The 23,744-nt window shown below is 40.2% G+C and overlaps 1 protein-coding gene across 1 annotated transcript in view; it reads right to left on the reverse strand.

Annotated features, from left to right (window-relative positions):
* Window positions 1-1,104: 1,104 nt before the first annotated feature.
* The window catches only part of xylt1 (xylosyltransferase I), a 61,143-nt gene continuing 38,503 nt past the window's right edge, over window positions 1,105-23,744 (reverse strand). Inside the window, exons 5-11 of the mRNA XM_049721276.2 lie at window positions 20,900-20,980; window positions 19,315-19,531; window positions 18,806-18,982; window positions 13,632-13,897; window positions 9,680-9,878; window positions 5,152-5,485; window positions 1,105-3,336 (exon numbers count right to left, since the gene is read on the reverse strand). Of these exons, the coding sequence (XP_049577233.1) occupies window positions 3,014-3,336; window positions 5,152-5,485; window positions 9,680-9,878; window positions 13,632-13,897; window positions 18,806-18,982; window positions 19,315-19,531; window positions 20,900-20,980 (1,597 nt within the window). The 3' untranslated portion in view covers window positions 1,105-3,013. The remainder of the gene's footprint in view (window positions 3,337-5,151; window positions 5,486-9,679; window positions 9,879-13,631; window positions 13,898-18,805; window positions 18,983-19,314; window positions 19,532-20,899; window positions 20,981-23,744) is intronic.

A 23,744-nucleotide genomic window follows, 5' to 3' on the forward strand; every position in this document is an offset into this window, starting at 1 on the left:
CGATTCCACCTCTGGCCCTCCCTGTGTGGAGTTTGCATGTTCTCCCCGGGCCCGCGTGGGTTTTCTCCGGGCACTCCGGTTTCCTCCCACATTCCAAAAACATGCTTGGTAGGTCGATTGAAGACTCCAAATTGTCCCTAGGTGTGAGTGTGAGTGCGATTGGTTGTCTGTCTCTGTGTGCCCTGCGATTGGCTGGCAACCACTTCAGGGTGTCCCCCGCCTACTGCCCGATGACGGCTGGGATAGGCTCCAGCACGCCCGCGACCCCCGTGGGGACTAAGCGGTTCAGAAAATGGATGGATGGATGGTTCAATTAAGACGAAAGTTTTCAGAAGTTGAACTATCCAGTGCAATGCATTTAATCAATCATATCCTCAGTTCTTTTTTATTGACCATTTTAAGGTGCAAAAAGACTGTTTAGACAAAAATAAAAAAATAGTCTAGACTTTTGTGAAATTTGGTCGTGACAAGATTTTTTTACCCCACAGTAATTTGTGATTCGCTTGAGACTTGAAGGTTACAGCTTGAGACATGATTGTGACTTGCACGTGACTTACCCTACACCTCTGGTTTTATCAGTGCTTTACCACACAGAGACAGTGTAAGCAGTTTGTCCATTGAATTTTATTTTAAAAAAGCAGTCAAGAGAAAGTAAGACAAGCCAGTCACTGTGAAAGAAACAACTCTCCCCGAGGGAAGACAAATAAAAGCAGATAAGGTGAAGGCCTGATGTTGTATAGCAACAGCAGACATCTTTTTGGTGTTGCAGTACCAGTCTTGATATTCACCACCACATCAGGTAAAGAAAAATAAGTACTATATACTGTATATATTTTTTTATATGGGGCAGAGAAGGTTCTAAAAGTCGACTAAGGCACACAGAGCCTCCCCAGGAAAAAAAAAACCAACAACAGAAAGAACACGAAATGATGGGGGACTTGAGAGAAATTTGTGCAACATTTGCTCGACAATACATTCAAGCAAGAACAACAACAATCCGGCATTAGATTTTCTCTGAGAGGCAAACAGGCCCCAACAATGGAGCAGGTTATGCACTTTGATCAATAAACACCAACAAATCACTCTCTTTGCCCAAGTCAAAAACGATCAATATCATTTAACCAGATATGTATTTACACAGACAGCATCTTTTACACAATAGTACAAAATACTTATATACATTGGCTTCATTTTTGATCATTTGTTTTATAAAATAGGATTCTTACAGTGAGTTACACTTATTATAATTCTGCTTTCACCAAAACTGCCATTAAATTTACATAAGTGTGAGCAATGCAATGCATCAATCAATGCAGAGCAACAAATTGCCCTTTATAATCAACCCCACCAATGTTTCTGTGCGAAGCAGGAATGTGTGCTTTATGGTCTGGGTTAGGTAAGCTGACTTGACATTAATGCACAGTAATATCTGTAATTGAACTTTCAAAAAACACTTACTTCTCTGCTCACCAGTCATTTTTGACAGACAGATTGAAAATCTGACTCCAGTTGATATCTATTTTTAAAACAAGAATAGAAGCTCAGTGATGTCTCGATGATAAAATAGTTGGAAAGCTAGAGATCTAAAATTGCATTTTTGCAATGAGTACACTGTATAACATTCACGTGGAACTGTACATAATTGTCACAGCATGAAGACCACAACCACTCACGAGCATTCTGAAACTCACGGGAAGCAGTAGACACAGAATAGCTTCTCCTCACAACCAATGGTCTAATTGTTTGAGGTCACCGTCTCTGTTTTGCTAGGTAGCTGACCTTTAACCTCTCAGGTTAAGAGCTGCTTTCTTTTGGCAAACCAAGACAAGAAGATCTATTCTGACATGACAACACTTACTGACACATAGGTGTGGGCCATAAAAAGGTACAGAATATGTTTCGGTTGTTGGCCTTTGTAAATAAAGGCAGTTTAAAAAACAAAAACAAAAAAAAACATTTTTCATGCTGCCAAGGCAGCGTTGCAATTATTTAGTCACTGACTAAAAATATCAGTATTAATATAAACTTACAATAAATCACAACTCATGGACCCTCATTCACACAATCTTGAAACTTCTTTTGTAAAATTCTGTGCAACATAAAGTCTCACTGAAATGAACAAAAAAGATATTTAAGGTCATCTTGGAATTATTGTGTTTCAAGTTTGAGGCAGGCTGGTAAGAAAAGCGAGCGAACAAATTATTTGTCCTATCACTGAAAACATCAGCCATTTATTAAAGAAAAATCTAAAATGCTACCACATATTTAGTGAATGCTGTACCCCAAATTGTCTCAGATAAATATTTGTTCTCACAGATTAGACGGCGCTGAGAACACCTTTGTCTTTGCACTCCTTTAAATATTTGTGACTGCAGCAGATGGTTTGGCTGGCCACCACAGTCCCTCATCAGGCACTCAACTGAAACAAGTTGTGTCATGTATTTACTCTACTGATTACGTTTAACACTAATTGGCTTCTTCAAGAAATAACGTGTTTCTAACTCTCTTACAGGCAGTGAATATTAGTTCTTCTTGGGGTCGTATCAAAATAAACTTCGGGTTCGATGCTGTTCATGCTGACATAAATCTTAGGAGGCACATAGTACGTTCATCTGGTACCGGGCGTCCTGCTTACGAGTCACGCAGCTAAGGCCGTTTGTGGAGCACAATGTCACGTTAGCCGCTGTGCCCCACGCTTGAGAATCTAAATTCAGAATTCAGTGAGGAGCGAAATTAATGCTTGAAATCGCAAGAATTGGTCACAGATAAACTCATACAAGAAGACAAATAAATACACTGTGAAAGTGAAATAATCAAGACGACACAGTTCCATAAAAGCGGGGTGGATGTCGCTAACATTGATCACCTTCTGATGTTCCCTTCGTCTCCCGAGACAGAAGGAGAAGATTTACCCCCACCGGCAACTGCAACCAAGCCCGTAAATAAATTAAAAGAAAAAAAACAAAATCAACAGTGAATCTTGCGGCCTCCTGTCCAGCTGGAGGCCGCGCTGCTACCTGATGCGCCCATCAGCATACGGCGATCTCATTTGGGATTTGGGGTCGGGGCTTAGGGAGCTCCAAGGGTTCTTGGGGCAGGCCTGCATGACAGGGCAGGCGGTTGGCCCCACTGCGCAGATGTCCGCTGCCTCCCACAGCTCTCCCACAAGGTCGTCGACCCAGTTCTCCAGCTCTGGGCCGGTCAGGGCTGCGTTCTTCTTGGCCTGTTCCACGTAGCCCAGGCTAACGGGGATGTTGAGCACTGGGTTGAGGCCGTGGAAATTTTGCTCCATGTAGCTGTTCTTGGGTGGCCCATCGTGCAGCTTCAGAGTGTCCTCTGAACAAAAGAAAAGGTCAACATATAATAAACTCAGTGATCAGTAATTTGACTTTAAAGGCCAAAAGAAAACATGCTGAAATATTAATGCGTGGAACGTAATTTGCTTTACGTGAATCTCTAATGCCCAATTAACTCTGATTTATTTTGTTGCCCTGGCTCTAGAGTTCCTCTTTTATTGTTTGTTACATCAAATCAACACTGTGTTGTCTTTCTAAAGACAGACGAGTTGGCCCCTTAGTCATTGTCATGACAACTGACTCCTTCAAATGTCAAGAGACAATTTCTCCTTAATTCACCTTTCCTACCCTGAGCTCCAGTCAAGCTGTAAATTCCTCACTGGTTCTCTAACTGGGGTGCTAGCCATCTCTTTTAAGCTTGGTTTTGGTACACAAACTGCCTAACACCCGCATGAGAGCAGACATCAGCGCATTTCATGTGTTGGTGACAAAAAAAAAAAAGCAGACAAGGAGGTTCTCCATCTGATGAGATGATCAACGCCGCAACAAGAGCAGAGTTTGTTCCCTAGTCATGCACCAGTGACTGCATGTAGTTGTGCGTGTACTCGGGTGCTGACGTGGCAGAGCCCAAAGTGTTGCCCCCCCCCACAAGTGCCCAAATCACTAACAGAGCAGCCTTGCGTGTGTGCATGCTGCTGCAAGTGCAGGTAGAGAGTCACGTTGTTAACTTTTACTGGCACTGCATGTAAGAGGATGCCAGACGTGGCAGTAAATAACCAGTGTGCGGAAGGAGGCGCTTCGAAGCACAATCCGCGAAGCTGCTTCAAAACACACAGCAGTCCAAAATGCAAAATTAAAAACATGCCAACAACCTCACAACTTCATTTAATTTTTTTCATAACTTAAATCAGGTCAATAAATCTCTATATGTAAACTGCCAAGAGGATAATGGGGTTTAAGCTCTCACTTATAGTAGAGACATAATATATATAATTATAAATTCATTTTTTAGTACTTTATGAGCGTTTTAAAAAATTACAGTGATCCATTGAGCTGTAATACATCATTGCCCGTAGACTTGAAGCCGGTTGCATTTAAGAAAGTAAACAGCAATAGGAATTGGTGTTTAGTGTCTTAATTAGTGTTTCATTGGCTTTATATAAACATTTTTAATTCAAGGTCCTCCAATGATTAGAATCTATTGATGCCACTAGACCTCCACTGATACATAAACACCAACTCTATTTGTTATTCCTCTTGATCCTTAGCTCAGGGTGATTATTCTATACACGACATATAGCGTATTTCTGTCGTTAAACATTCATGTTTACTATGTACGAGTGTCTCATTTGTGTTATCTGGGGTGACTGACTCCATGACAAACAACCACAGTCTGCACAAGCCCAGACTTTTCTGCAAAAAAATTCATTGTGTAAGCGTAACCCACCCTTATCTCATGAAAGGATGCTGATAGGTTGCTTTGTCACAGGCATAGAAAAAAAAGGAGTAGTTTGGTTAAATTCCCAATGCAACTGCACAGCCTTAATGTGCACATAATAAAAGAACAAAAAAGCACGTCTGTCCTCTATTGTTAACCTTTTTTTTTTTACTGTGTGATAATCCTGTCAAATTCAAATACCATACTGTTAGGATGTCAGGCTAGCTAACGCAGCTGTCAAATTTTCACCTGCACACCTCACAGTAAAAGCGCAAGCCAGAGTTTAATGTTTGAAAGTATACGAGGGAGAGCTTAATAGAACTTGGCTTTTAAAGGAAGGGCTGTGAACTGTCTAAGTGAATTTTGTTGCTCAGTACTCTTGTGCATGTGCAAAGACAAGAAATTCCATTTTCTCACCTTGTCGTATAGGCTGGTGCCTATTATAAGCCAAAGGGGCGATAAGGAAGCGCATCTCAGCCACGGGGCTCCAATGGTGCAAGATGCGGACACTCCAAACACCAGGGCGCAGAGGCTGCTTGAGTGGTGGTCGGTAGTGGGTGAACTCAGCATTCATATCGATAAGAATGTCGTAGGTGGCAGCGATGACGTTGGTCGGGTCGATCCACACGACCGTTACAGTAACATTCGGCCCTTTCGCCCATTTCTGCATTCCCACCGTCTCATCCATGGGGCCCATCAGGCCGCCGAAATTTCTAAAAATTCGTTCCTTGGCATCCCACTCTGTGCCGATCTGACAAAAAAGAATTGGAAGAGGAGAGAAAACTGTAAGAGATGTATGAATTCCCTCCAGTGAACACAAGGCAGTAACAGACTGCATCACCATTTCACCGTACTATTAAGATAAGCGACACACTGGCTGAATTATCATGGAAAATAATCTTCAGCATGCATTTTTCATCAAACAGCACAAGTCTGCACACAGCAGTTATACAGACTGTCGTATACAGATGCTGACAAGTGGATTTTTTTTTTTTTGGTCTTGTATTGGAGTCTGTTTTTCCACTCTTGCTGGGAGGAATGCATATAAATTGACTAAACCTCCACACCATGTCTTTGACTGCATACTGAGAGACACAATGGAAAGCAATGACAGAAACTACAAGCGAGTTTACAATGTGACAACAGAGGAAAGAAATCGAAGCTATATGTGATCTATATTGCCAAAGTGATGACAGGGTGTCTTTTGCACCGACCGGGTTTGAATACATTTTCCGCCTTTAATAAATGCTGCAGTAATACTGTCTCATTGATGAGTGAGGAAAATATACCATCTCTAGCGGGATTGCAATACCTTTCTGTACACAAAATGAGATGTGGAAAATCACTATTGATATAGGGGATGTTAAAAGGATGATAGAGCCGGAGGTAGCACCCACAATCATGCGCAACACATGATGAGAAACAGAAATGTGAGAAGGATGGCGGTTTTAAGAAGTGCTCATCCTTACAATAGTCGCTGATTAACACAGCCTCACCCGACTGAACGATCAATGTCTGCCTGGAATGGACTCTGTATTACATCCTTTGAGAGTTGAGAATAGGATGTACAGCACATGATAAATAAAGACCACTCCAATGAATGAGATTTGAGCAAAACACAGCTCACTTTTGTCTCAATTATTTGACAGACCTTTGGCATTCCTGCCCTTTGCACCTTGGTTCTGCGCTTTTTAACTAATCAGGCCATGTCAGGCACCTCTGTAGCTCATTAGTTTATCCAAGGCTGACTCACTGGCACTCTACATCCCCAATTGATTGGCAGAAAGAACATGGGAGAAAAGAAGGCAACATTGCCAGGGGATAATCCCTGCAATCGACTAAGAAACAGTCATTGAGCAAAGTACAGTTTCATTTTTTTCACATACACATTGCTATTTTCCCATAAAGCCCACAGATATTTGACATTGCACTTAACGTCGCACTGGGTCTGTTCACGTGGGGTGGTGCGAGCTAGACGTACGCCTGTCCATTGGTTGAACCACAGAGAATTGTCACGTGTTTCACTGGAATACATGAATAAATTGGACAGATAATGAAATGCGCCATGGACAAACACATTTACATACTGTGCTTGTTTAGAGATAATATCAGCATGCAGCTCTGGATGGTGATTTTATTCATTCATTCATCCTCCGAACCGCTTATCCTCACGAGGGTCGTGAGCGTGCCGGAGCGTATCTCAACAGTCTTTGGGCAGTCGGCGGCGTACACCCTAAACTGGTCGCCAGGGCACACAAAGAACCATTCACAATATAACTTCGGTTTGAATGTTCCCGGTGGTCCATGGCAAGTTCTCTGATGTGACAGCCTTTCTGTTTTACTCTCATAGAGGTAGGTACAAGTAGTAAGAGAAGCCACCAGAACCAAGAAACTCTTTCTTCAAATTGAAAATGGGTCAAACGCAGATTAACTCCTGGCCCAATTCAGCTTCTAGCTTACATTGACCTCCACACACAACCTGTCCCTTGGTGCCTATAACCCAATAAGCTTGGGCTTAGGACCAACACTCATTTGCTCACCAAGGCTTATGACCTTGTTGCGCTTATAGCTATACTTAGAAGAAGATACCATTGCTCTACTAATTCTGTGCTGGTAACCTGATCCCAAACGGTAGTCTCACTTTCTCTCATTGTAACATCAGCGTAGCTCGAGATTGCCGTGGCCACAGCACAGGAGCTCCTTTTCAATTGTACAGCTGCTTGTACATCATACAGTACATTTTGCTATTCTTCCCATTGCAGTATTTAATGTATGTATGATCATTGGCATGATCTAGAACACAGGTGTCAAACTCAAGGCCCGGGGGCCAGATACGGTCCGCCACATCATTTTATGTGGCCTGCGAAGACAAATTGTGCATCAAATTACTAGAATTGTAAATTGTCTTCACTTTTAATAATCTATATGTTTTTTAATATTTGACCAGTTTTTACTCGTCTGATTTGAAAACGAGTTATTTGTCAATTTGTTTTGAAGCCTTTACTGTATATAATATGAGGTGATCATATTTATTTGGGTTGACAGTCATAATGGCCCTCCGAAAGAAGCTATGACTACAATGCGGCCTGCGAAAAAAATGAGTTTGACCCCCCTGATCTAGAACCAGACCTGACTCTCAATTCATTAAATGATGGAAAAATGAAGCTCCCTTCATATCTCTGCAAACCTTTCGTCTTTGTCACTGGTTGGCTGGTAACCACAGCATGACATCTCCATTAATTAAGTTAGGTCTATATGATCAGGCAGCATCTTGGACAGTTGCATCTGGCCTTATCTAAAACCTCAGGGCACGCATGCCCCCAGGGCCCCATTTGGACCCTTATTAGTGGCCCTGCTTTGTGGTTGTAATCAAACACAGGTGTTCACTGTGGCGTCAGAGTATTCTCCTGAGGCACAGGTTACATTACTGAAGCGCTGAGGCTGGGATGGATTGATGCTGGCTGCTTCAGTGTGGAGGAAAACTGTAGACGAGTAGCTCATGCTGTAGCAGAGAGGCGAATAAAGAAATTCAGACAAAATAGTAGCGTTCTCCCCATTCGATCTAATCGGAAATGACATCATTTTCAACTGATTGGTATCGACAGATTAAGATCTGAATTTTTAATAAAAGACAAAACAATCTGAATAGTTTAGTTTTACAGTACATCACACACAGCAATGTGTTCTCTGTGCAAAACAGCTTCCCTCCACACACAACGCGTTTGGAATTTGGTGTCACAAACTAATGGCCACAAGCTATTGTGCTCGTCTGCAGCTCATTAAAAAAAAGGAAGCAATCATTGAAAGGTAGAAACATTGTGCTTACGCAACCTACAGTTAAGGCTGAAAGACACTATACCTAATGATGTGGCCCATGAGGTTATGTTAGTCCAATGAGTGGACAGATTTATTCCGTGCAAGGTTAATACTTGCCATATGAATGTCATGCCGTGTAAAACTTGAGCCAATACACTCGTTTTAACTCCACGGGTATTGAAGGGAAATCAGGGAACACGTTAATCCAAGCGCATGGTTTATCTCGCAAGTTAAGCATGTAGCTTTCGCACAAGGGGTCATATCCTTTGCGACTATGGCAATGCCACGCTCGCTGTCTTACTTAAAGTCTTTCTGTTCTCGTTTTGAGAGACAGACTGACAGGCAGACTGACTGACAGCCGCTGCACAGTGCTAGACACTGAACGCTCTGTGAGGCTGAGCATCCAGATAAAAGCCTCTGCTCACATCACTTCGCTGTCACTCAGGGTTTCATACGCTCAACACACAAGCGGGGGCTCAGAGAGCGGGAGCTGCATGGCGACTGGGTGTCTGAACTTCCTTTACGCTCCCTTTGAGATGTTTGCAAAAAGGTCAAAGAGAGTCTGGGAGTGTCCAGGTAGACACAAGCGTCGCCTGCAGGCAACAACAGACCAAACCAATTCATTCATACATTTGATGGCATTTCAAATTCGACCCCTGCTGGAAGCTACGTGACGAACCGCGGAAAATGTCAGTTTGCATTCACTCAGCTAATTTTGTGTATGCTGCAAATACACTCTGTATCCGTCACGTCAGAGCCCTTGCTGCCGGGTCCTTTACTGAAAAAAATAAATAAATCAAGGGGAGCATTCCACTGTGAAGGTGAGAGGACATTCTATTCAGGATCAACAAATTAACACCATGTGGAACTATCCGATGAACTTGAATGAATTCAATAAATGCGCATCTTACAAGGCCATTCATGTTAGGTCATTTTGAAGGCATGCAAATTGTCTTGGCAGCAAGGTCACAATCGAGGAAGGTCAACATTACACTTCAGCAAGTGGTGTCTGGTCCTGTTTAGGATGAAGCAATTTACTGGAACAGTTTACTTGAAATTAGCAAAGGCTGATTGATTTGGTAACTAAAGCGCACTCTAGCAAATGAAAGACGGGAAAGATTTGACTCACCTCTGCAAACTGCAACCTGCTGAAAGTGCTTTCAGGAGGCTTGGTTAACTTGAAGATCTTCTTAGGTGCCACCCAGGTCTCCATTGTCTCGAGTTTGCTTGTTGCGAGATTTGTGGCATGGTGCCTAACAAGGTAGCCCTGGAACTTGTCAGACTGGAAGTAGAAATGCACAGACACTGGGTGGCCCATGGGGAAATACCTGGCAGAGAATTTAGAGACGTTGTTAGCAAACTTTAAAAAAAAAAATCTGGAACTATATATGCCAAGCAGTGGACCGTCAGTGAGCTTTGTGACAACAATATGTGATGGATAACAACATTCTGATCACTACATCTACATCTGGTGCATATATTATTATTAGTCAAAACCTGGTATTCACTTATTCATTTACTGCCACTGATGATCAAATGTGACCAGTCCAAATCTGCCGATGTTTAGCATTCAAGGTGTCAAAAATATTTCAATGTTTATATTAATATTTTGACACTTGTATGACTGTTAACAATATAAAAATGTTACAAAGAAACTTTTGATGATATTTTTTTATTGAGTATTTATGATGGCAACAGCTTGACCCCTTGACTCTGGGAAAAAAAAATATTTGAAATATGAAGTAAACGAAGATTGATCCGGATTTTTAATTTCAGAAGGTTCCACTATATGAGGGAAATTATGGAGGAAAGGCACTTCTGTGATCTTCAAAGAAGCAAACTTTTATTTGAATCATGATTCTGTTTGTGACCTGGCTCAGAAGAAATGGGACAGCTGAGACCACAGCAATACAGAATAGTCATTCACACTAGTCATTGAAGTGGGCACGCACACACACACACACACGGACAGACACACACACACGCCCAGATACACACGCATTAATTTGAACTGGGTCATTCAGTCAGCTGAAGCTGAAAGGAGGCCTTGCCCTCCTGATTGGTCTCTTTGTGAGTGCGCCTCATCGTATACGTGTGGCCAGCCCTCGGGGTAGTACGAGTGACTTCTGGAAAAACAAAAAATGAGCCAGGGTGGCCACTGCTGGGCAACAGTCTGCAGCTGCTCTCAGCACACATCCTGACTCCGAGTTCTCCTCCCTTCTGCTCCTTAACGTTCATTCGCAGACTTTTCCTTGAACAAGTGTGCAGGCTTACATTAACACACCCGCACTGGCCACCGCTGCTCCCCTGTGCCCGAGGCCTCATCAGTATTGTGCAGAAGGAGCCGGCTGGAGTCAACCCATAACGGGAAATGCTCCCCTGACAAGCAGAACAGCAAATATTTGCACCCACAAGTAGAACCTCCTTGCCGCTGTAGCCTATTTGTATGTCTGTTTTCCATTCCCGCCGCTCTCCTCTGTTCTCCCTTCACATCCTTTTCTTTGTCTCATCCCTCAGCTTTCATTACCCCCTCTTTGCCCAGTCCTTTCCAAAAGACAGGGGGAACTGGTCAGAGTATAGTCTGCACAGAAGCTCCATTCAGGCCTTTAAAGCAGTCACAGTGGGCTGCTAAAAGAGCCAAATCCCCCTCCTTGACGTGCTTTTCCATTGATGCATCTGCTGGTTGCACATCTCCATTCTACATGTCTGTATAATGTGTGCTATGTGTGCTGGTTCAGGAAAATTTTGCATCTGTCAAATACTGATCGTAGCCTATAATAAATAGTCATTCAATATTAAAGGCTATCATATATATTTATGTCCAGAAGTATTTAGATAATGGCAAAAAAAAAATAAAATAACGAGTGTTTTTCTGATTTTTGTTGAGTGTTTAGTAATTTTGGATTCATCTGTGGCATTACTCTCATTCTACTCATCTCTTTCTCTATATGCAAGATGTCTCTTTTTCTCTTTATCTGTAAGAAAAGGTGGCACCTTCCTTAGTAAGTTATCTTGAAAATGTAACAAAATATTGAAACAGAGGTCTTATGAGTGGTCCACACATACCAGGAAAATGACATGGCTAGTACTTTTCTTAATTTGGTTGAAAAAATCTAACAAAAAGAACAATTGTGATTGTCAGTAACAAAGCATACATTTCTTTACTCCAATGTCCACTCTACTCAGATGTGATGCCTAAGGCTAATTATTGGATAAAGGTCAAGGGTAAAAAAAAAAAGTGATTAGCCTCTTTGGATCAAAAGTAACAATCATTTCTAGGCATGTTTATCAGCAGTTATTTTTGGATCAGATTCATGCAAGTTTATTGGTGCAAAAAGAGCGGACATGAGATCCGAGGAGGTCTAACTAACCTTGACACACCATGATTAATCAGCATCAACACCCACACTAATACATATTGGCTAGGTGACATTAACTTTATGTTTTATTTAAGTAGGAAGAAACCAAAGCACCTTGGAGAAACCCACGCAGCATATGCAAATGTTATATTTCTACTGCACACACTTGCCGTCATATCTTAGTCACAGTCCTTCAGCAAGTGCATTTACAAGATCCCTCAGAGAGAGAAAAAAAAACCACTCAAAAAGTACTGTTGGATTTTCTTCTGGCCTATTTATTAGTGTTGGCTAGGGTTGTTTCCATGGGATGTTGTAAAAAATAAATAAATAAATAAATAAATAAATAAATAAAATAAAAAGGATCAGTGTGTCTGTGTGTGTGGGGGGGACGATTCATTGAACGACAGAAATACCTGGACATAAAGCCTGACCTTTAGTTTTTGTCTCATACCGTATTCATGTTTTTGTCAGAAACAAAGAAAATGGCCACACAGTGACACTATTTTTTGTCTTATGATGTCATAGTGATTCTTACCCTCAGTGAGCCAACCATTGCAAGCGTGCTGCAGTCAAACAAAGTAGGAGATAGAAAATAATAAATGTTGCTGAATCTAATACTGACAGTCTGAATAACTATCAACTGTAGATCAGACAGCATTGCTTTTTTGTGATCATTCAAACAAATGTTCTGTCCCAATTAAGTTTCTTTGACTCCAGAACACTGGTGTGAGAAATCATTAGAATGTGCATAGAAGATGTCATGCTGTTGTTGCAATGCTACAAAGGTATTGCTCTCTCTTCTCTTTTGTTTAGACGATGGGCGCTTTTTTTTTTTCTGTCAGGCTTACACAAATTGGCATTTCACACCTCCGCATTCTGTTTTTAATTTGTTTCTGTGTACGTAATCCCTTTGCATGTTGATTTCATCACCTCAGCGTAAACTAACAAAAGAGTTAATCGGAAAATGCTCTTACACCAGATGTTAGTGAGCGCTTTATTCTGATGAAATGCTTAAAAAAGTCCATGAATTCAAGATGTTCCAATTGCAATATTGCTTTTTTTTTAACACGGGTCCGACTTTTAGAAATCCAACATTTTCAACCAAAATGTTTCCGCTGGTAAACGTAGCTTTTACAGCTCTGACTTCATGATCACATTGAACCCCATTAAATTGTGGTTCATCAATGCAGAAAGAGTATAGCAAAAAAATACAATTATATGGTCTCTCTACATCACAGACCTGTTGCAAATGGGTCTTGAATGTATCTCAAGTGCGAGTTCACTATACTGAATATATTTGTGCAACAAGTGGACACTGTTAGAGAGTTTAAATGCAGTTGATATAAACAAGCACACTGACTTTGTACTTGCTGCTTCATAACGTACACCTGCACTATGCTAAATAGCTCCATTAGAAAAGGTACTACATCCATAATTTAGCCATAACAGGCTGTCCTTGCAGGCTACGTTATGGTTCAGTCATTCATTATGTCATTGTAATACAGACTGGGGTGGACGCTTAAACCCATGCTGATTAGAAAAACGCGACTGAATTTCTTGGTCTTAATTCTATTTACTTAATATTTATTTCATAATAATAGGGCTGAGAAAAAGTTGGCTAATTTTGGTGAAAAAAAAATCATTTATTTATAGATTTTATAGTATTGATAGATTTAACTGAATAGAACTCTTAATCATGTGCATGTGTTTCTAAAATCTAACCTGCAGCTGTGGTCCCTTGGGTTGCCTTGCAGCGACGCAGCAGCGCGGGCCAAGCCCAATCTTGAGAAGGAATGGTAGTAGGTGAGCTGTGTGTCCGACAGACTGGCCACACCATCTGGCTCGTCGTACACATTTTCCCAGTACGAGTTTAAGCCTGGCATCCCCGATGGAAATGGTCCAAACAGGTAGACGTCCAGATGGTTCACTATCTCCTGGTTCACACTGGCTTCAAACTTCCTGGCAAAGAAGGTGGGACGCACCGTTTGCTGCAGAGAGGAAGATGGGATAAAAAAAAAAGGAGATTAAAAAATAGTTCTGTGCCAGCATGACAATGTAAGTGATGTGATGTGTATGGAGGCAGAGCAGATATGGAAAACAAAACAAAACAGAGGAAAAACAAATTCCAACACAAACAAGGATGGCAGACTTTAGCCTCACCACTTTGTATCAGTATATATGATTCATATATGGTCTTACTCTTTTTATTCACAAGTGATAATTGAGTATTTGTGCAAGGTTTTAAGTGTTTACAATATGTTCAAGGATTCACAAATTTATTCGAGCAGCAATTCCTCACCCGGGTGTTGTGGCACATTGGTGTGCCATGACTGATCATCATCAGGAAATTATTCTATTTCACTTTATTTGTATGAAAATTATTTTTGAATTAACTGTATATCTTTGGTCATTCATCCAAGCCTTCAGTATATAGTAGGCGGGAGAACAATTAAACACTCTTTCATTAGACTGCAGAAGGTACACTAAACTTCAGTATGTCAATTTGTAATAAATTGATCATCATTATTTCAAGTATTCATATCTTTATGACATTTTTTTGTTTGGTGGTGTACGTTGTTATGAAACAAAATATCAAACCACACCATCTATTTATTTGGAGAGAACCATTTTGGAGTAATTTGAATGTTAATTTGTAAGTTTGACTGCTTTTAGGTTTACACACAGGGTTTAGAACTAACCAGGCAATTAGACTTGGCGTTAATGTATGAAAGCATCATACTAATACGACCGTGGCGTCTGGAAAAAAGAAAAGAAAAAAGAAAGCACCGATTAATGTCCTATGAGGAAATAGAGGTGGCAGCTGTGGACACTGTTATGATGTCATAAAATTGAAATTGCAAGCTAGTAAACAGTGGCAGTTCTCTACGTGATGACGGTGGATGTTGCAATCGGTGGGGGTTGTTAGTGAGACAAACTCAGTTGTGGGGCCCGCCACATCTAACTAAATGCATTTCCTCATGGAGTTCAAGTTTGCCTAAAGGTGGGTAGATCATTTAGGCCTGATTTTGCTGTTATCTGACAGTTTAAGTTGGGAGCACCAAATTGTGTAATCATAAACTGACATCACATTGTATTGAATTTGTTCAAAGACATGATTTGAAGCTAAAGAACACATTTATTTGTCAAACTGGCATGGAGAGTTCAATTTTAAAATATGGCCTTCAGCTCATTTTGTAAAAGCTCTTTAAACATAAATTAAATGTATCCGTTGGAACATCAAGCCTTGAAAAACGCATTAAGTGATACAGTATTTTTAAAGCAATGAAAGACATACAATTCTTCTAATTTATAATAAAAAAATATTTGGAAGCTTTTATTTGAAGAAAATAGAATGAGTACATGCCCATCCCCTGCTGATTGGGACATTTTCTATTCTGTAATAAAACCAGCTGCAACCTGATGATTTTATTGGTCCATAATGTGCCACAAAAAAATGTTTATCCAAACGCGTTCCCTTCTTTAAAAGTGGCAATATTTTTCTTACAAATGAGTGATTTTAGGCTATCGCAAATCCACATTTTTTCATAGTTTGAAATGTATGTAAAAGAAGGGCTATGAATAGATTATTTCTGGAATGTGAGACTTGAAGTCGAGCCAAAACTGCAAATTGGGATCCTGTTCCAATTTGGTGATTAACTTGAGTCATGCTACGTATATCTTGTCTTACGCCTGGGGACTTAGTCAGATTGAGAGATTCTAATCATAGATGTAACACCAAGTATGTAAAACGGTATAGAGAGTTTGACATGGAGGAAAGACAACGCTTATATGTAACTTCTGACATTGAGGCTTTGCTGTAATGCGAGAAAATGTCAAAGGACCTCAAAAGCATTTAGGATTGAAAATGTCTGATAAATTATCAGAAAAATTTCAGATATTTTCCAGAGTGGGTTGCTCAGATACTTTTAATTCCCATTAAAAGCAGTTCATGCAGTCAGTAGTAAGTTTCCGCTGTTCAACTTTTCTCACACAGAATGTATTTTTTGTTTTGCCTTATTTGCTCTTTCCGCCCATGCCAATCTCACCCTCTCTATCCTTGCCACTGTTGCTTTTTTGGCTGGAGGTGAGGTGCATCATGAAATCTGCCGCCTCCACAGCCTTGGCGCTTACACAAGGACTTTTCTTGTCAGCCGCAGACACAAAACTATTAACCAATAGTTAGCTAGCACTAAGCACCTCGGTGCAACCTACAAAAAAAAAAAGAGTTGAAATGAACTTTTGGCACATTTGGAGGATCTCGGCTCTTTCTCATGTTGCAACTGTCGTTCCGGGCTGCCAGCTTGATGTTGCATGGCACCAGATGATTGTGCGGGGTTCCAGCAATTAAATGGAAATGTGTAGGTGGGAAATTTTGGTGCTTGGATGTTCCCAGAACTAGTGGGTTTTGACATGCCCTTCGGTGCTGTCATAGCCAGTCTTTCCCACATGCTGAAACACATTACTACACAAAAATGGCACATTTTAAAGGCATAACATTTAAGTTTTCTAAGGGTGACGTCAATTCAAAAATAATTGACTGTGCCACAAAATGCACAACTGTAAAATTATCTATCGTTGCAAAGTAACTGGATGAGACATCAGTCCTAATAGCTGCACCTTTATTTGATGGTGATAATATTGGCATGGTGAATATGATTTTGACAAAAAAAAATACCAAGACAACATGGATGTCATAAAAATTCATTTAGACTTTACTATCAGATTGTCACAGCAAGGAGTCAACTGCAAAATCTTCTTAATATTCAACATCTATGCCTGTGGGAATTGCTATTCAAAAACTTTAACTTCTAAATTCCAATCAAGTCTGCTTCATCACAACCACCTCATGTCACATCTCTTGCTTTGTATGACTTTTTGGAAGCCAAAGGCCAAATTCCAGTATTTTATAGAGTTTATGCTAATGTCCTGGTTTCTACCTCCTGCAATGTTAAGATTCAAAGGCAAATTCTGATTTTGTGCTCAGTGGGATATCAAGTCCTATTTATAGCGGGGCCTGGCATGCACCTGCAAAGCTTGCTTTTGTTCCCTACTTTATGCCCAGGGATGGCCTTCACTGATACCACGGTGCCAAGCAGCACTGCCAGGGAGCTCCGGTAATGTGCTGGCATTAAAGTGTGTGAGGCGGGCGAGACAGGCGGCTGACCAATCTGGCAATGAAGTGGAGTGCTGCGGCTTTGACAGCTATGTGAAGGACAGGAGTCACAGTTGAAAAAGTATATGACTTCAAGAAGTATTTAACTATGGCGGAACATTTTCATTTTGTGCCACAGATGTTACTTTTTAGGAGCTTATTAATAGTCCAACTGGGATTTCATTTTTTTTTTTGACAGGCTCCCAGGGTCAGTGCCACTCACTTGCTTCCATTTGAAAAAGCTAACTATCCTATTCCTCCTGTGAATACCCAAGGCAAGGAGGATATAATTACTTTCTAAATGTTCACTTTCTAGGTCACTGAAACTAAGATATCATTTTCTACTTATTGATTACGATGGCTGCGGGAACAGTCTGACATAGGCGAGAAAGCTTGGAGGCAGAAAATCAACTAATAAGGTGTGCGCTTGTCATTTACGGGTAATTTTGGTGGTAAAATGTTCATCTTTTCATCAAACGGCTAAAGGGCAAATCAATGAGCTGTCACAAATGTTTCACTTAAGAATTAAGTGTTGCTAACTGGAATAAAACACATTTTAATATGGTAAAAGAGGATCTTCTCAAGGAGAAATTTCATTTACACTTTGCTAAATTTCGATGGTCACCCCGCAGACAATACACATACCAGAATAAGGAGGCGCAAAATCTGTTTGAGGTGATTTTTGTAGGATTTTGTGTCCTGCTCAAGGACACCTCAACTGTAGTCAGAATGCACATTAGAATAGTATCTTAAATGAGTAGTTGCAATTTCTCTCTGTTCGCATAGCCCAAGTCCTTACAGATGAGCTTCTGTTGACCCTTTTGTATTAGCAATCATTTTGTCAATATGCAATTAAACCAAAGCTATATTTCTTTTTAATAATAAAGAAGGGAGTTTGCAGCAGCTGAGGTCTGCACTTCAGCTGTTTCTTAATGGATTTAATAACCCGCTGCACTATTAGCGCTATAATTTTAGTATAATGAAGAACAATTCTAAACAACTGCAATCTACAATTATGATTAGATGAATGACTGCCACAGTATCAATCAAAACCATGCAGTATCCAAACTGCAATCTTTGACTCCAGCTCTCTGATTTGTTTCTTGACACTTTTGGATCTCATTGGATAAAATGAAATTATCAAAGGAGAAAATGCTGATGTCAGAATGGCAGTTGTTGAGAGTCATGCTTACATTACGCCTCATCTGAGTTTTACAATACTAGTGTATTTATATAAAGCATTTCAATGTGTGTTTTTAATAAGATGTTACTTGCTTGAATATATTAAAAAAGCAGTTTCAAAATTACATATTCATTATATGAACAATTTATCATTTTAAAGTAAACTGTTTAAAATGCATTACATACACTATGTGTTATTAAATTATACTGAGCAATTATGATAAAACATCCACAGGGAAAAATATAAATTAGAAAAATAACAACTTACATCAACTACGTTTTTTAATAAAATATTTTTATATATTATTTTGACCGCAAAAGCCCAGATGTGGCCCTTGGGCCATATTTGCCCAAGTCTACGTTATTTTGTGCAGATACACCAACACAAGTGTTTGGTGAATACATGCAAGTATGTGAATAATTACCGAACTTTAAAGTTATTGCTGAAATGTTGTGAAATGAGAAACTTTTGAATTTGTCTCGTGCGACTAGCTGTGTCTCACGCTACTCCATCAATTGTCGTGAAGCAAAAAGGAAAATTAATGGAGTATGTTATTATTACCTGGAAGCGATGTAAGTCCACAAGCTTGAAGTCATTAGGGGAACATCCGCACCAGTCAACAATGTGCTTGTACTGGCATTTACAGCCCAATTTACGATTCCAGTTGGTGATGCGCAGGTTGTTATCCACCATGCTCTCACAGTAGACACTGTTCTCCAGCACAGTGTGGAAGAATGACTGGAAAACAAAAAAATGAATACATGGCAGCAAGATAAAGTGCAATGAGAACAAAAATAAAATGTTAATTTTCACTCCTTTCACTGCTCAATGGTAAAAGAGTAGCAAATGTAGAAAATTTACATTTATTGAAGCTTATAATTAAAGTGTCATTTCTGTAGAGCGATGAATACAGTTATAAAGAGAACTTCACAGGTTGCTTGCCCGTTTTGATTGCAAGTCTGTCTGCCATTAGCAATGACAAGAAATTTGTAGTTTCTCTAAGTGCACAAAGTTTCACTTACCTGTCACTCACAGTTAAGAAAAATGAAAATGGGTTGGTTGAGTGTTACCTCGGCAGGCAGCAGAGTGTAGGCGTAGAAACGCTTCATGTTGGTGACCAGATCGTCCTTGGAGTTGATGACATATTCCACAAACATGCGGTTCAGAAGGAACCAGTCGGATCCTCCATCCACTGAGATGCCCTCTGGGATTTTACGATCACCCAGTCTCCACATGTGGGTGTCACACTCATAGAAGAGACGATCCAGGCCTTGTTTACGGATAAACCTGGTGAAAACAAATTATGACTCATGAAGTCCTAAGCTGACGTGTTATTCAAGCAAAAATTGTTTTGACGACTAAAACAAGACGAATGAAAAGCAATTAATTGTAAATCTTCTTTGGGCAAATATATTTCCTTGTTGTAACAACTATTCGAAAAGAATAAATAGTTAAAAAGACTTAAAAAAAGGGAAATCAAACAATGGTTGCATACAAGTGTTTTTTAATCGCTTTAATATTTCTTCCACAATGATTTTATTTGACCGTAAATTTTGATACCAGAGATTCGTTTTGAAAGTCATAGTTTTAAAACATCTTTGTAACCGCTGCTACAATATCTAGTAATATCAGTCAAATTAATTCTACCATCAAGTTTTGTAGGATGGCAGGATGGTAGGATTCAAATGGCATATGAGCTTCTCTAGAGCAAGACTTCACACATGCAGCATAGCGCTCAAAAAACGAATATCCAAAGATATATTTTTAAACTATTGGAAATCCAACATCTGTTCAGCACCCCATAACTAACAGCTTGTCAATAAATGCATGTTTACTAATGCCAATCCATAATTGCCACATTTTCTTTTTTTAATATACAGCAAATTTCACTTGGAAATCATAAGAGCAGCCTTGTAGCAAAAAAAAAAAAAGAAAAAAAAAGGTAGTGGGCTAAATGTGCTGTTGCTTTGTCCGGATACACTTTCATCAACAGTGACAAGTTCAACATACATTATAGATGGTTTTACTACTGACCATATCAAGTATTAGCAGTGAGGAGTCAAGTTCAGTTCAGCCAACTGGGCCTCTTTAGAACTAATTGGTTTCATGGGGAGTGGTAGTTGCATCTGTCAGCTATTCAAATACAGTATAAATTATATATACGTATTCAGCCATGTGTAGTCTTTGGACCGGTAATGTTTTTTCTTATTTCATTCAAACTTGCTGATCGGTGACTGGCTTTGAAAATCTTGATGAAGCAATTTTTATATTTAATTTTTTTGTTCATTTAATGGAAAGACTGTTTTTGCATAATGTAAACCTTTATTTGTTAAACAACAAGCAGAACTTGATTTTTTGTCACATTGCAGCTGGTTTAAAAAATGTGATCTAATTTCTTCCGGCGATGCTGAAAGAAAGATCAAATGATGCAATGTGGCTACAATGGCACAGAGGTGCTGTTGAGTCAAGCTGAGTCATGCACGCATTTGTGTTGGGGTTTTTTGGAGCGCAATGCGACTCCTGTCTGGCATTGGGGGTGAGAAGAGTAAAGAGAGCAACGGGTGGCAGCAGCAAAGATGGCGACCTCAGTGGGTCACCACAAAAGCAATGTTGCAGGGTTGATTAGAATTTTTATTTAGGGCAAATCACACTCACCTGGCGTTGTCCCTGCCGTGAGATTTGATGAAGTTCATGTGTCTGTATTTGGACAAGAAGGCCACCAGCTGCTTGTTTGTCCTACAAAGAGAAAAGAGGGGGCTTATGCAAAATGTCATGGTGTTAATTGAAGAACATGTGCATGTCATGTCAAAGTTTACGGGGGCTATACACTCTATAATGAATGTGAAATGAATGTGAAAATCTGCCTTTCACTGTGAGAAATTTCTGTTTTGAATATTGTTCCATTGAAAAAATTTAATACGGTAATCAGAATGTGAAGGTCTAATTCTGGTGATCAAAACAAGCAAAAAAAAAAAAGATTGAAAGTTGTTTTCAAACTTTTAATTTGTTGTTGCTGCAATATCCCGTTTTCAAAAATTAAATTCAAGTTTCTTTCTTCTTTTTGTGCGATGACTGTCATAGGTCAGAATGACAGTCCCGATAATCGTAACCTGAGGAGATGGGACATAATTTGGCCCATTCAACACATTTTTATGAAGAAAAAAAACAAAACGCAACAGTTGAAGACAGATTATTGCATGACCTTAGCAGCTCTGGTTGTTTTTTCCCGGGGGCTACTTGGGATCATAGAAACGATTGTGTCGCCATTATTTTGATGAAAGACTCCATGCTGCTTTTACATGGTAGGGCAGCGTTGTCTCATACACAGGCCAGACAGGCTAAAAGCTTTGCTCTGCAGGCTCTATGCCCCAGTCATTTCATCTGCTTTGGAGCCTTTCATGATACTTTGCTTTGCCTTTCGGAAAGAGCGGCAAGGCGGGTGGTTAAAAGCGCAAGGATCAGTGGGGGGAGGGACAAACGCATATTAATGTCATTTTCTCTTGAAGGAGCAATTTCACAGCCTGGGGGGCTTATCTTAGGACGTCCTGAGCCATAAAGTCGAACTGATGATATGCTGTGCAGACACACACAGTCTTCTGTCTCCACGCTCTACTCCCACCCACACAAGCATGCTGGGTGACGGCTAGTTTGCACGTTGCCAATACAATATACATGCACAGAGGCATAAAAATGCTTGAAGGCACACTCACATACATGCATGCATAAACACACACACGCACGCTCAGCAAGTGTCATATCCCAACTTTGCCACCTGAGTGGTCACTCTGGGTCCTTTGGGTCGGGCGGGTTTGCTTGCTGTCAGGTCTTTGGGTGCTCTGTTTCTCACCAGTATTCACATGGATACAATAACACATGCACCCACAAAAAATTCTGCTTTCACACTAGGCAAGTCAAAATTGTGCACTTTTTTTCAATATCATAGTCAATAAAACTTTATTATGGTGGCACTGAGTCACTTCCATGGTCTTGTTAAATTCATAATGTGCCCTTTTTTTTACATACTTAGGACTTTTGTTCATATATGATACCGCGGAAGAATAGTGGAATGTTACACTTGATGGGTTATTGTCAAATACATTTGACGAGGATGACATGTCCGTCAGAAAAAAAGTGGATACAAATATGTTTGAACTTATGAAATTTTCATACTTTTGTCTCAAATCTATGAAAGCCTTTTATAGCAGAGGATGACACTTTTATATGCAAACAACCCACTAGCAATAATATTAGCATGTGAGACACAAAACGAAAGATAAGGATGCTGCAGCTAGTTGTCTGACAAAGCTCAATCATTTTAAATACTGCTGTAAAGTCAATGAAAGGCTCTCAAAAGAGAAAAAGGTAAGCACAAGGAGGCCGTGTAGATAAAAGCTGGGAAAGAGGGTCACACTCTTTAGCAAAGCATGCATGTAACTCATCCTTTGGACTCTCTGGACACACACACATACACACACACACACAGCGTGAATGGCTCTGCGCTTGCCTTTGAGGGGCAGCCATGCGGCAGGACAGACATTATCAGGGAATTAGAGGGGAAATAATGCCTTGTCTCCCGTCCCACTGATAACAACGGCAGTAGTCAGGACAGGGCAGCGGAAGAGAGACCACCCTCACCTCCTCAGTCCATTTGGACTCTCACCAATATTGTATGGTCACAATGGAAAGACTGCCGGTCACTGTTTGCTGACTCAGATTGAACTAAAACAGACTCAGGATTTAAACATTGGATGACTAGAGTAGAGGATAAAGCTAAACACTGGATTACAAATTATTTTGCACACATAAACACGTTGAGATGCTCGTCACCTTATAAAAAAATCTGTCACGCCTTATTATGCCAAAAATAAAAGTCTGAAAGGACCACATTTACCAACGAACATGGTCCAATTCAAGCTGTTACAAATACACATACTCTGCAATGATGAAAATTTACATCTTTCAGAATTACACGGATCCAAAACATCCATTTCCCCAAGCTTGATCTCGCCCCCTCCCTTCCTTCTCCCTGTCATTTCTGTATCTCACTTCCTTCTTTGGCGCCATCAATCGTTTCATTTCCCAACAGATGGGTCTTAAAATCTCCACTGTCAGCTATTTTTCCAACTCCATCACGCTCATGCAAATGAGAATGCAAAATATGAGCAAAACAGTGCCTTGGCATACTCACAAATGCATTTAATCATGAAGTGACAGGATAAATATGCAAATATGTAGGGTGATGCAAGGCATGAAGTTAGACATGGTGCAGAAACATATAGACAGCATGTCCGCAACGTTCATCAATGTGACGGGAGGGACAAGATTAAACTTGTCAAACAAATCCAATTTCAGTTTGGAAGACATCAGATCCTACATTTCTTTGTTCATTATAACAACTTTACTAAATCCAACTGGTGGACATGTGTGCGGTGGAGATAACTCTCCCCTTATAGAAGCATTTTAATTAGTTGCTGCTTGGCTTCTTCAGAAAAGTAGCAGA

Source organism: Syngnathus scovelli, chromosome 5 (genome assembly GCF_024217435.2).
Source record: "Syngnathus scovelli strain Florida chromosome 5, RoL_Ssco_1.2, whole genome shotgun sequence".
NCBI lineage: Eukaryota > Metazoa > Chordata > Actinopteri > Syngnathiformes > Syngnathidae > Syngnathus > Syngnathus scovelli.